This window comes from Orycteropus afer, unplaced genomic scaffold (assembly GCF_000298275.1).
Source record: "Orycteropus afer afer isolate SDZICR_OR568_19922 unplaced genomic scaffold, OryAfe1.0 scaffold00098, whole genome shotgun sequence".
NCBI lineage: Eukaryota > Metazoa > Chordata > Mammalia > Tubulidentata > Orycteropodidae > Orycteropus > Orycteropus afer.
Genome location: NW_006921685.1, coordinates 3,154,515 through 3,168,273, shown reverse-complemented (window position 1 = coordinate 3,168,273; position 13,759 = coordinate 3,154,515). Strand labels below are relative to the sequence as shown.

The 13,759-nt window shown below is 36.6% G+C and overlaps 1 protein-coding gene across 1 annotated transcript in view; it reads left to right on the top strand.

Annotated features, from left to right (window-relative positions):
• Positions 1–1,700: 1,700 nt before the first annotated feature.
• LOC103198627 (transmembrane serine protease 11D) overlaps positions 1,701–13,759 on the top strand; it is a gene marked incomplete at its 5' end in the record, with an annotated part of 47,961 nt that continues 35,902 nt past the window's right edge. The window contains 3 exons of the mRNA XM_007942801.2: positions 1,701–1,824; positions 4,532–4,650; positions 10,090–10,157. Coding sequence (XP_007940992.2) covers positions 1,701–1,824; positions 4,532–4,650; positions 10,090–10,157 — 311 coding nt within the window. The remainder of the gene's footprint in view (positions 1,825–4,531; positions 4,651–10,089; positions 10,158–13,759) is intronic.

Here is a 13,759-nt window from a genome sequence, read left to right as displayed (position 1 = left end):
TAAAATCTATCCTCCATGGGTGACCCTGCTGGTATTTGAAATACTTGTGGCATAGCTTCCAACATCATAGTGACACATAAGCCACTATAATATGATAAAGTGGCAGACAATACTAGATGTCTAAAGTAAGTGAGACAAAGTCTCCACATCCTTGTTTCTTAACAACATTCTGCATTCTATCTGTGCTTCTTCCAAGACAGATTTGTTCATTCTTCTGGCAGTGCTTGGTATATTCGATGCTCTTTGCCAACACCATAATCAAATGCATCAATTCTTTTTTGGTCTTCCTTTTATTTATTTTATTTTTTTCTTTTCTCTCCAGCTTTCACATGCACATGAGGTGAATGAAAATACAGTGTCTTGTTCAGGTACAGCTTAGTCATCAAAGTGATATCTCTGCTTTTTAAGATTTTAAAGAAGTCTTTTGCAGCACTATGTTTCAATGGCAGAGATTAATTAGTATTCCTACATAAATCTGACATGTTAATGTAAGTTGTCCCTAAACAATGACTCCCTCCTTGTCCGCTCCTGTCCTCTCCTGGTAACCACTATTAAACTAATCTCTATATGTTTTCCTATTCTAGCTATTTCACAGTAGTGAGACCATACAATATTTATTTTTTTGACTGCCTTATTTCACTCAGCATAATGTTTTCAAAGTTTATCCATGCTGTATCATTTATGAAGACTACTCCTCTTTCTGGCAGAGTAGCATTTCATTGTATTACATACTACGTTTTGTTTATTCATTCATCTGTTGATGGATATTTGGGTTGTTTCTACTTTTTGGCTATTGTGAATAGTACTACAATGCTTTGGTGTACATATTTCTGTTTGTGTCACTGCTTTCAAGTATCTTGAGTATATACTTAAGAGTGGAACTCCTGAGACATATTAGAGAACTGTCAAACTGTTTTCCACAGCAGCTGTATCATTCTGCATTCCCACTAGCAATGGTACATACCTATTTTTAATAATATGAAGACTATTATGGTGATGAATGCTACTATTCTGATCCCCCATCCCCACCCTTCTTTTCTCTCTTCCACCATAAAATGATCTCTCTTCTGTACATCCCTGGAATGGTGCCCAGGTGAAGGAGGTTACTACAATATTGCCCAACATAGAGAGCTCAATATAGAAGAAAATGTAGTAAAATAGAGACCAATTAGTTATTCTTAAGAATTTCTTCAATTAGCAGAAGGGAAAATCATTGTAAACCAGAGGTCACATTGCCTTATTCTTCTATCACACAACCTAAATGTCAACATTTTTGAGGTGAAAAAATTTTAATGAAAAACCCTTAAGAGTCTTGTTCAGTTCAAGCTTACTTCCAGGACTATATTCCAATGAAGAACTACTTAATCTCCTATAAATAGAATAACGGGCAATCTAAGAGTTTTAGGAAGGCAGAAAATTATCATGAGTACGAACTAATGGCTTCTATGGATAAAATAAGTGCTAAGTCTTTTTTTTTTAATGGGTAAAAGTCAGTGCCTAAGGCATCTGACTGCTAACCAGAAGGTTGGTGGTTCAAACCTACCAGCAGCTCTATGGAAGGAAGAAAGGCTATCTGCTTTCATAAAGATTTACCATCTTGGAAACCCAATGGGGGTTGCTATAAGTCAAAATCGACTTGATGACAGTGGTTTTTGTTTTTTGTTTTGGTAAGGGACCTCTGATCTTTTTCCTTTGTTCAAAGGCCAGCACGGGTGCCATCGACTTCAAGATTCCTGAATCCATGTGTGGTAGGTTTTGCTGTTGTCGCAGTGGTCGTGATCCTGGCAGTGACTGTAGCTCTGCTTATCCACTTTTTAGCTTTTGGTAAGTACCAGAGATTATTGCTCTTTAGACTATTAAATATACTTTCAGATGAAAAGTTTCACATTCTGTCTCCATCTCTGTCTCTACAAATTTTGGCAAAAACATATTATATATATTAACTTATAATTCTTCCTTAAATATATGTTTACATTTGTATTTTCCCATAATCAGTACTTTTTTTCTCTTCTATTTAGTATTTATTGTTTACCAGCCACTATTGCTCAATCAAGGATTATTCTAGCCAAAGAAAACAAAATCTCTTGATTCTTTTCTATTGCTTGATTTTGCCCATTCTGTTTTTCATTAATACTATGATTTCCTTCTTCATTTAATAACCTAATAAAATCATAAAAGTGAAATGCCAAAAAGAACCTTAAGTTTCAATACCTAAAAGTTAGTTATATCTAAGGATCTATTAATTTATGTTTCATCTCCTGAAAACAATCTTACAAGTAGAAGAGGTATGATGGTCAGGAGATGACTTTGCACTTAAGAATTGTTGTTGTTGTTGTTATGGGCCGTCCAGTCAGATCCGACTCATAGTGACCCCCTCCTTGGGTTTCTGAGGCAGTATCACTATGGAAGTAAATTGCCCCATCTTCCTTCCGAGGAGTGGCTGGTAGGTTTGAACCACCAGCCTTCTGGTTAGCAGTAAAGTGCCTTAGGCACTACGCTACCAGAGCTCCCTCACTTAAGAATTAGAGAGCATAAAAACAAACTTTTAAAAGAATTCTGTTGTTTTGTTATCTGTTTAACTTTTTATTATTACACCACCAAAATATTAGGGAACATATAGAAGAAAAATGATATGAAGAATATGTATAGCCTGCTTATTCATAAAGAAACAAAAACAAACCCTTTGCCACTGAGTTGATTCCAACTCACAGTGACCCCCATAGGGTTTCCAAGGCTGTAAATCTTTACAGAAGTAGATTGTCTTATCTTCTTCCCATGGAATAGCTGGTGGTTTGAACTGCTGATTTCTCTTAGCAGACAAATAAATGTCTTACCCCCTGCACCACCACAGCTCCTTCTATTCATAAATAGCCTCCTCAAATACCTTGGTGAATGTTCTTTTGGATGTTTTAATGTGAATACATAAAATATGTCACATTTTACCACATAACATCCTGCATGTTATAATCTGCTTCTTTCCTTTAAAATACACTGTGAGATTTTTATTTCAGATATTCTTCAGCTAACTCATTTAAATTGGTGTGTATGTGAAGGTACAGAGGCAGGGAAGGAGGGAGCAGGAGAGAGATTGAAAGAAAATATAATCTATTTTATCTCCTAGTGTTCCATTGTTTTACCTTTAGGAGATCTCCAACCTTTCTTTATCATAAACATTGAAGGATAAGCAAATTTGACCATAAAGTAATTTCTGTATTGTAATTCTTAAGAATAACTTATAAATGGGCAAAAATCACTAACCATGCAAAGGCTGAAAATGTCCCAATGGTGCAATAAAATTGTCAATATTAGAAAATCTAGTAACTATGAATAGTCATTTCAACCAATTACTATTTCAAGCAAATTAAAAAGATGTGGTTAAATTCTGCTTTGACTACTTTTTAAAAAAAAAAAAAAAACCCCAAATCATTTGGAATCCCTTTCCCCTTAAAGTGAGTTCTACAAGTCCCAGATTAAATAAGTGAATTATCACTCTTAAGACGTAAGGATCTCTGGTCAAGCTTCGGCTTAAGGCATTTGACTGCTAAGCAGAAGGTTGGCAGTCCAAACCCCCCAGCCGCTCCGTGGAAAGAAGACTGGGCAAGCTACTTTGCATAAAGATTTACCACCTTGGAAACCCAATGGGGTTGCTATGACTTGGAATTGACTCTGTGGCAGTGGGTGGGTAGTATTCTCACACTTTAACACAAGAGTCAGACTCTTGGTACGTGTTCTTTAAATGGTATACCAGTGACCAATGTGGCCCAGGAAAGGACTTGTCCATTTATCCACCATTAAAGATCACTTTGCTCCCAGGATCCCCAATTCTTTCTCTTAATGTAGGTATCTCTCTGCACAAGCTAAGTTTATGAATGATCAAAAGAAAACACAGCTTTTCCCAGAGACAGATAGTATTTGTATATGTTCACATTCACAATGTTTCTGAGATGTGTGTAGATATGTTTCGGGGATTTTATCTCCTTCACACAGCTATGTCCTTTGGAAGAACTATTTTGATGGAAAAAAAATCCCATTCAACAATGAAATTAGATATCCTGTCAGAGACTTATTTTCTAACTTAGTCCAGGAAAGACTAAGGAAAATCATTAATTCCTCTGTAAAGAATATTATGTGAAATATTTTTTAAAAATATTTACAATTACTTTTGTTCTTCATTAATAAGCAAGTAATGATAGCATATAATATACATGTATTAATTTTTAAAAAAAATAAATATACCACCACGGATCTCCCTAAAATATAGTGGAATAAAAATACTATTCCTGAGTAATTTTAAATGCTCAAATAATGATGATATTCTGATTTTAATACATTTTTAACAACTCCAGCTTCTTAAAAACTGAAAGAAAAAATAGCAATTTTATAATTACATTTATAATCAATATAGTTATCTTTCTTTTAAGGGAAGTAAATTTATTAAATTATGTAATATAGCCTCTATTATGTCAAATAATATAAATATTACACTCTTTTGTAATGTGAAGATGATTCTGCTTCTTTTTTTGTCTTACAGATCAAAAATCTTACTTTTACCATAGCAGCTTTCAAATACTAAATGTTAAATATAATGATAAGTTAAATTCACCAGGTACACAGGAATATAGGACTCTGAGCGGAAAAATTGAATCTATGGTAAGCAAATATTTGTAATTGTTCTTTATTCCATTATAAAATGAAAATATTGAACCTAGTATTTTTGATACATTTTCAATTGCTAAATGCTTTGCATATTTCCCTCCTTTTAGTGATGAAAGATGTATTTCTCTACCTTTCCCAAGTTAATTTATTAGGATATTGGTTCTTATTCATATTTTCTTAAGTCATGAGTGAAAAAGCTTTACAAAGGCCATGAGTAAATATGTGTTTTACTTGATTATAACTTTAAAGACAGACCAACAGTTTATTGTCTGTGAAAGGTAACTATTATATTATTGCTACCCTTGAGAATACCTTTTTAAATCCTTTTCATTTGGCCTTCTTGCCTCTTTTTTTATCTAACTAAACACAGAAGATACTCACTGCTGTGGAGTCAGCTCCGACTCATAGCAACCCCTCCTTGGGTTTCCGAGGTGGTATCACTACAGAAGCAGATTGCCTAACCTTCCTTCTGAGGAGTGGCTGGTGGGTTTGAAATGCCACCCTTCTGGTTAACAGTCAAGTGCCTTAGGCACTACATCACCAGAGCTGTTTGTCACATCAACAATGACATGCTTTCAACATCATACTTTGGCTCAATGATAGAAACCAGAAGTTTGAATGGAAATACAGTGAAACTTGTGAAAGTAGGATCATGTGGAAGGCAGAAACCTGCCAGAGAAAGAAAACTACAATATTTTCCACTAATGGAGAACAATAGAAAAGTGGTAAGACTGCACCCTATCAAAGGCAGAAAACTTGCAAAAACCTAGAAAAATAAGGCAGTTCTTTTGAGTTCAGGCTTTCACAGATTTCAGTGTATGCAAAGCAAGCTTGGGCTCTCATTTGAGGAGACCCACTGGTCACCTTAGAAGCAAGAATGGCCAGATTGCATCTCACCTACTTTGGTCGTGTTGTCAGAAGGGACAAATCACTGGAGAAGGATATCATGCTTGGTAAAGCGGACAGTCACTGAAAAATGGGAAATTCTCAATGAGATGGATTGACACAGTGGCTACAATGATGGGCTAAAGCAAGGACTGTGCGAATGGTGCAGGATTGGGCAAATGGTGCAGGATTGGGCAAATGGTGCAGGACTGGGCAGTGTTTTGTTCTGTTGTACATAGGGTCATTATGATTTGGACGTCATTCAATAGTACCTAACAACAACAACACTGACCGTCTGCCAAGGAACTTCATATGTGAACCCTCAGCATTCACATATCACCACAGAGCAGTGGTGATTTGGAAAGAAAAGCTAGGTAGAGTTAACACTGGAGAGACTGTTTAAAGTGTTAGAGGGAAGTCTCCTGTTCCCTCAGTAAATATTTATTAAGTACCAACTCTGTCAAATATTTTGGATACACAAAAATAGAGTAGCTACAGGTCTTGCACTCATAGCCTTAGTCTACCATGGAAGATTAAACAAGTTTAAAAATACTTATGATACAAGATATCTAGTGGGTATATGGAGCTCTGGTGGCAGAGTGCCTAAAGCATTTGACTGCTAACCAGAATGTTGGTGGTTCAAATCCACAAGCCACACCATGGAAGGAAATATAGGCAATCTACTTCCATAAAGATTTACCAGCTCATAAACCCAATGGGGGTCACTATGATTTGGAATTGACTCAATGGCAGTGAGTTTGTTTTTTTGTTTTTTTTTTTTTTAGTCAGTATATGGCATGAGAGTACCACAGTTACACAATTTATGATTAGACAAAGCAGATGGAGTATAGAGTATATCCAATCATGGAGACAGAGAAGCCATATTTTAAAAGGTGACATCAGATTGTCTGTAAGGATGAAAAAGACACACAATGTCAAAAGCGTGAGCCAAGGCACAGAAGTAGAAATGTGCTTGGCTAATGGCTTTAGACTTTCTTTCATAGGCAAGAAGTCCTCAGCACGTAATGGTGCTTTGATAGATGCATGTGCAGAAGTATCTAAATTAGAGTAGAAAGAGAAGAGTCTGCACACAATAAGGCTAGTTAGAAGCTCGTCACCAAACTAAAAATCATTGCTGTCAAGTAATCCCTACTCCCAGCAGCCCCACATGTTATGCAGTAGAACTGCCCCATCGGGCGTCCTAGGTTATACTTTTCACAGACGCTGATTGCCAAGCCTTTCTACAGTGCTGCTATGTAGGTTCAAACCACCAACCTGTAGGTTAGTAGCAGAGTGCAAACTGCTTGTGCCACCCAGAGACCTTAGAAACTCACTGATTTGTCCAGAAAAAAAATCAAGAGGTAAAGGGTCATAATTAGAGATATTCCAGAAAATGTGGAAATTTAGATAAAACTTCCATTAAAGTCTTATCAAAGCAAACTCCTTTGCCCACTCAATACATTCTGTTCCCAACCTGTTCTTATAATTGCACAGGAATATCTAGTTATATGATTTGTACTGTGATGTCTCATTGGTTGGATTTCAAACCAACAGATATTCTTAACTTTCCTGAAGAAGCTGCTAGAGATAAATACTGTCAGGAGGCCAGTCTGATGAAACACTTATTCATAATGTAGTCCTCACACCCACACCAAGACATTTTGTAATGTTCCAGGTGTGCACCCACGTTAATAAAGGAAAGCAAACCAAAAGGGTGTGTATTGAGAGGAATCCCAGGTTCATGCTGAGGAATTAATACCCAGCTATTTGTCATTACAGCAAAATGCCAGAAATGTCCTCAGTCCTAATGAAGTCATTCAGTTCCTGTTAGATGGTTAAGATATGTTAGGTCAGCTTATTCTTAACAGAGTATATGCAAAAATTGGAAAAATCTACTTAGAGAGGAATTACAATAAAAACCCACTGCCATCAAGTTGCTCCTGACTCACAGCAACCTATAGGACAAAGCAGAACTACCCTATAGTGTCTCCAAGGCTGTAAATCATTATGGAAGCAGACTGCCATATCTTTTTCCTGTAGAACTGCTGGTGGGTTTGAACTGCTCACATTCTGGTTACCAGCCAAATGTTTTAACCACTGTGCAAGCAGAGCTCCTTAATGACAATAATATACCACAATACTCAAAAAACCAAACCAAACTCACTGCCATAGAGTCGGATCCGACTCATAGCAACCTCTTCTTGGGTTTCCGATGTGGTATCACTATGGAAGTAGATTGCCTAACCTTCCTTCTGAGGAGTGGCTGGTAGATTTGAACTTCCACCCTTCTGGTTAGCAGTCAAATGCCTTAGGCACTATACCACCAGAGCTCCATTACTATTGTTATTTCTATTTTTGTAAGTTTATCTTTGATTGATTCAGAATTTATTTTGTACTGAAGTAGAGAGCCAGTGTTTTCCCAGAAAATAGCTAGGTGGAGTCCCAATTCAGTGTGCTAAATAGAGCAGTTGGTTTGTCAAGCCAGCTTTATCATATAGTAAATTCCTTCATGTCTTTCTTTTTCTGTACTCCACTCTCTCTCACTGATTAATCTTTACCTGCCAAGTGCTAGAATATTTAGAGTACTGTGGCTTTATATTTAAATGTCCAGTAGAAAAAGATTTGTCTTTAAATTGGTCTGATGTGTAATTTCCCTAGTTAATCTCCTACATTAATCTTTCTGTGGAAACACTTTGAATATTTAAGATATAATACTCTAGTGCTTTATAGTTTGCAAAGCACTTTCACATAAATTAGCTAATCTTTATCTCATAAGTTTTATGAATTAATGGATCATTTTTATAAATCATTAAGAACAGATTATAAGATTAAGAAACATTTCAAAGGCCATTCAACCATAAAGTAGTAGAACCAGAATTCAAACCATGGGCATCCCAGGGAGGACCAACATTTCATTGGAGTGATGGAAAAAAATTCTCAAATGTCACTCTACATGTGTTTTTCTCTGGGGGAAAAAAGGGAAAAGAAAGGAGGGAGGAAAAAATGCAAGGAGAATAGAAGAGATGTAGGGAGGGGAAGAGAGGGAGGGAGGGAAAAGGAGGGAGAAAGAAAGATGGAAGGAAGGAGGGAAGCAGGCATGGTGGGAGGGAGGGAGGGAGGGCAGGAAGGAAAGAGGAAGGATGGAAAGGAAAGGAAGGGAAAGAAAAGAAAGAAATTTAGCTTTCTAACTATTTAACACATGATTGGCATTGGCATGCTGGTTTAGTTTTTAATGTCAGATGGTCATGTGGTACGTGCATAGATATACCCTGAGAGAAGAGAAGGAGGCAATAACATGGTAGTACTGACAAGTGCTTCAGCACACCTTCACTTACTCTCAACATATTTCACTGATATGTAGTTTACAAGTGGTTGGAAAAATCATATTGAGTTATAAATGTAAAAGAAACCTCCCCAAATCAGCAAATTTGAAGAATCACACACACACACACACAAAACAGTTGGAGACAACACTAATAGGCAAACAGTAATGAACAAGTAAATGAACAGTAAGGTAATATCAGAATTGGCAGCACTCCTACCCTCTGATTAAAAAAAACTCCAAACCAAATTCACTGCCATCAAGTTGATTCTGACTCATAGTGACCCCAATTGAGTTTCCAAGGCTGTAAATCTTTACCAAAGCAGACTGCCTCATCTTTCTTCCATGAAGCAGCTTGTGGGTTCAAACTACCCACCTTTTGGTTAGCAGCCAAATGTCTTAATAGTGCCAAATGCCAATAAGGCAGACCAAATGTTTCACACACTTTCCTACCACCCTAACCTCCTTGATCTCCATTCTACCACCAGAGCTCCTCCTACTCCTGATTAGAGCCATTTTACTATGTAAAGTAATGCTAGTTAGTGGTATACTTTTTACTAAAAAAAAAAAAAAAAAAAATTCACTGCCATGGAGTTGGATCTGATGCATAATGACCCCTCCTTGGGTTTCCCGGCAGTATCACTACAGAAGTAGATTGCCCCATCTTCCTTCAGAGGAGTGGCTGGTGTGTGTGAACTGCCAGCCTCTGGTTAGCAGTCAAATGCCTTAGGTACCGTGCCACCAGAGCTCCTATACTTCTTATAAGATATTTAATACTATTTTAATCTGGTTTCATCCAGTTAAAACACCATCATTGAGGGAGATCACACAATTTAAGTGACATCAGTGGATTTTCCTAGTGTTAGCTTGACTCTTGTCCCTTTAGGAACAGACATGAAGTCATATAATATGGCTCCCATTGAGTGAAATATTTGAAGTGTTTTGGATGACACTTGTAGTGAAGAAGCATCCTGAAGGAAATTATCAATTAACAACTGATAATAAGATATTAACAATTATTTTTGAATTACAGAAGAAGAAATAGACACTGAAATGAAAGGTTACATAGCCTGCTTCAATCATTCCCATATGTAATTGTGAAGCAACTGAACTGAACTGAAAACCCAGGATTAGCCATAAGTCCCATGGTACAAGATCGGGAGGAAGGAGGAAGAAGAGAAAGAAATGTAATTACGAAGAGGTTCCTCCCCTTTTTCTTTCTACAGATTAGTGAAACATTCAAAGAATCAAATTTAAGAAATCAGTTCATCAGAGCTCATGTTGTCAAACTCAGGTGAGTGGAACTATATAAAAAACATATGTAAGCATAGATTCCATGTGGCCCATTTGACTTTTATTCACAGCATGAATAATGAATGAGAAGTTCACACAATTTGTTGTAATATTATGAAAATAGTATCTATCCCAGGCAGCTTTAAAAAATGCTATATTTTATCTATTTATGGTATAACTCATTGCCAACAAGTCAATTTTGACTCATAACAGCCTTATAGGACAGAGAAGAACTGTCCCATTAGGTTTCGAAGGCTGTGAATCTTTACAGAAGCAGACTGTCACACCTTTCTCCTGCAGAGTAGTTGGTAGGTTCAAACTGCCAACCTTTTGGTTAACAGCCAAATGCTTAACCTCTGTATGACCAGAGCTCCTTTATTTATACTATAGATAGGCTTTAAATTTAATTCTCACCAATCTACAAAGTTGTTGTTGTTATGTGCTGTCGAATCGGACCCGACTCATAGCGACCCCTCCTTGGGTTTCCGAGGCAGTATCACTCCGGAAGTAGATTGCCCCATCTTCTTTCTGAGGAGTGGCTGGTGGGTTTGAACCCCCACCCAATCTACAAAGTAAGAAATGAAATTTTGAACTTTTATTTGTACAGTGCTAAATGGTATTGGCTCAAGTCAAACTGCCTAAATTTAAATTCTGCCAATTCTCATGAGCTGTGTGACCAACATCAAGTTATTTTACCTCTATGTTCCTCAGTTTCTTCCATTGTAAAATGAGTAATTACAGCAATGTCTCTTCAATAGGGCTGTTACAAAGATTACAGAAATAAATAGGTTTAAAACACTTAGGATTGTTTCAGCATCTATTCATGTGTTTATTGTTCATCAAGTATCCTTCTTCTCTGGATTTCATATTCATATTTTTTCTACTGTTTGTTTATCTTTTTATTGTTGATTTGTCAGAGTTCTATATTTACTTGAGTACCAAACATTAGTCCAATTTATGAATTGCAAATGTACTCTTGCTATCTGTAGTGTATCTTTACACTTTGCTTATGATAACTTTTGTTATAGAATATTAGTTGCAAGATATCTTATTCAATAAATCCTTTATCCCAGGTATATAAATACATTCTCCCATATTTTTCTCATGAAAATTCACATGTAGATTTTTCTGTTTGTGCATGGTATGAAATAGAGATCTAATTTAATTTTTTTTCCCTTAGGACTCATTTTCCTCGAGATTTGTGGTACCACTTCTGTAACACTTTGCTTATATATGTCTGAGAGTTTCTGAAGGACTAAATGTATTCGTTTCTATTAAGGTTAATAATTATGTTGTTCAACTAAAATCTACCACTATGGATTTGTCTGTTACTCCTTGCTCACTATATTTTGAGGACATGTAACTAGGTGCCTTTGTGTTTAGAATTCTTATATCTTCCTTAGAATTTCTTAATCAAGATATTAATCCTTTTTATTCCTAATTAATGTTTTTAACCTTAAAATCTCATATTTAATATTAATATGGCAATACTGGTTACTTATGCAATATATCTTTATCCATCCTTTTCTTTTCAATATTTGTGTGCCCTTACATGTCCGATATTTCTTGTAAAACCATCAGAACCTAACTTGGACTTTTAGTGCATTCTAATCTTTTTATCCTTCAACTGGCAAGTTCAAACCAAAAACCAAACTCACTGCCATTGAGTTGGATCTGACTCATAGCAACCCTTCCTTGGGTTTCTGAAGTGGTATCAGTATGGAAGTAGATTGCCCAATCTTCCTTCCAAGAAGTAGCTGGTGGGTTTGAACCACCAGCCTTCCAGTTAGCAGTCAAATGCCTTCGGCCCTATGCCACCAGAGCTCCTAGCAAGTTTGTTGTTGTTGTTGTTGTTATGTGCCGTCGAGTCGGCCCCGACTCATAGCGACCCCTCCTTGGGTTTCCGAGGCAGTATCACTACGGAAGTAGGATTGCCCAACCTTCCTTCCGAGGAGTGGCTGGTGGGTTTGAACCTCCAGCCTTCTGGTTAGCAGTCAAGTGCTTTAGCCATTATGCTACCACAGCTCCTCCTAGCAAGTTTAGTCAATTTAAATTCATTTATTATTTAATGTTTCATGTTTATTTTTTATTTTTGCAATGTTCTTTCCCCTCCCCTTCCACCCCTTATAACCAAGAAAGTTTCCTTCCATATATAAACCTTTCCATGACTTTTTACAATAATACTAATACAATATTTGTCCTTCTGTGATTGATTTCTTTCACTCAGTATAATGTCCTCCAAATTTATTCACGTTCTGCAGTAAATTTAAATTTATTTTAATTATGGTTAAGTTTGGTTTGTATCTTCCATCTTCTTTCATGCTGTTTATTGTTCTTTTTCTATAATTCTTTCTCCTACTACATTGCCTTATTTGGGATGATTGAGTTTTCTTCATTTTCCCTTTTTCTCCCACTACTTTAGAAATTACACATCATATTCCTTTTATTTTAGTGATTACTTTTGAGATTTTATGAAGAGTTGGTTTAACCCTTTTTCTTTCTCCTAAATAATACAGGGAATTTACAACTTTAACTTCTTATTCATACTATTACTAATGATGTTTTAGTTCCACATTAATGCCTCCAAATTAGTTACTATAATTATTTCCTATATTATCAATTCCTGTTTATTTTTATTTTATATATATATTTTTTAATTGTGATTTGAGTGAAAGTTTACAGAACAAATCTGTTTCTCACTCAATAGTTCATATATACTTTGTTTCATGACATTGACTGCAATCACCATAATGTAACAGCTTTCTTTCCACTTCCTTCCTGTGGTCAACCCTTCCCTGTGTCCTTCCATCCCATGAATTCCTACATTCTGTGATATCTCCCTGTGCAAATGGTGCCCTTCTGATCTCCCATGATTGATTGTTCTAAGGAGAGTACTCACATGGTGTAAATATTCACCTTGTAGGCCTGTCTATTATTTGGCTGGAAGTCACAGGAGTTAATTCAATTCCAGACCTAAAGGGTGACCAGAGACCTTAGTCTCAGGGATTTCACCAGACTCTATCAGATCAGTAAGCCTGGTCTTTTTTATGATTTTGATTTTTTTTTCCCACATTTTTCTCCCACTCTATCCAGGATCTCACATTCTGATCCCTTTCTGAGTGGTTGATAGTGGTAGTTCAGCACCAACTAGTTCTGGTCTCAGGGTCATGTAGACTGAAGTGTATATAGTCAGCCAGAACCTTGAACTGTTTCCATGTTTCTTTGATCTTCTTTATTATTCTTTGATTCTCTTCATTCATTCTTCTTTGATCCAGATGAGGAGAGATCAGTTGTTGCATTAAGGATGACCACTCAAAAGCTTTTAAGACCCCAGTCACTATTCAACAAAGTAGGATATAGAATAATGTTTTTGTGTAGTATGTTATGCCAATTGAGCTTGATGTCTCCCACATGACCATTGTCCCAATACTCCAGGGCCAGAGGGGGCAAGATGGCGGACTAGGCAGAAGGATTGCACAGACCCTCTTCAACAAAGAAAAGGGAAACCAATAAATACAGACACAGAAGATAATCTTGGACCCCTGAGCCTTGAAGGAAAGGATGCAGATTTGGACTAAACCCCAACTAGCAGAAGAATTTGCG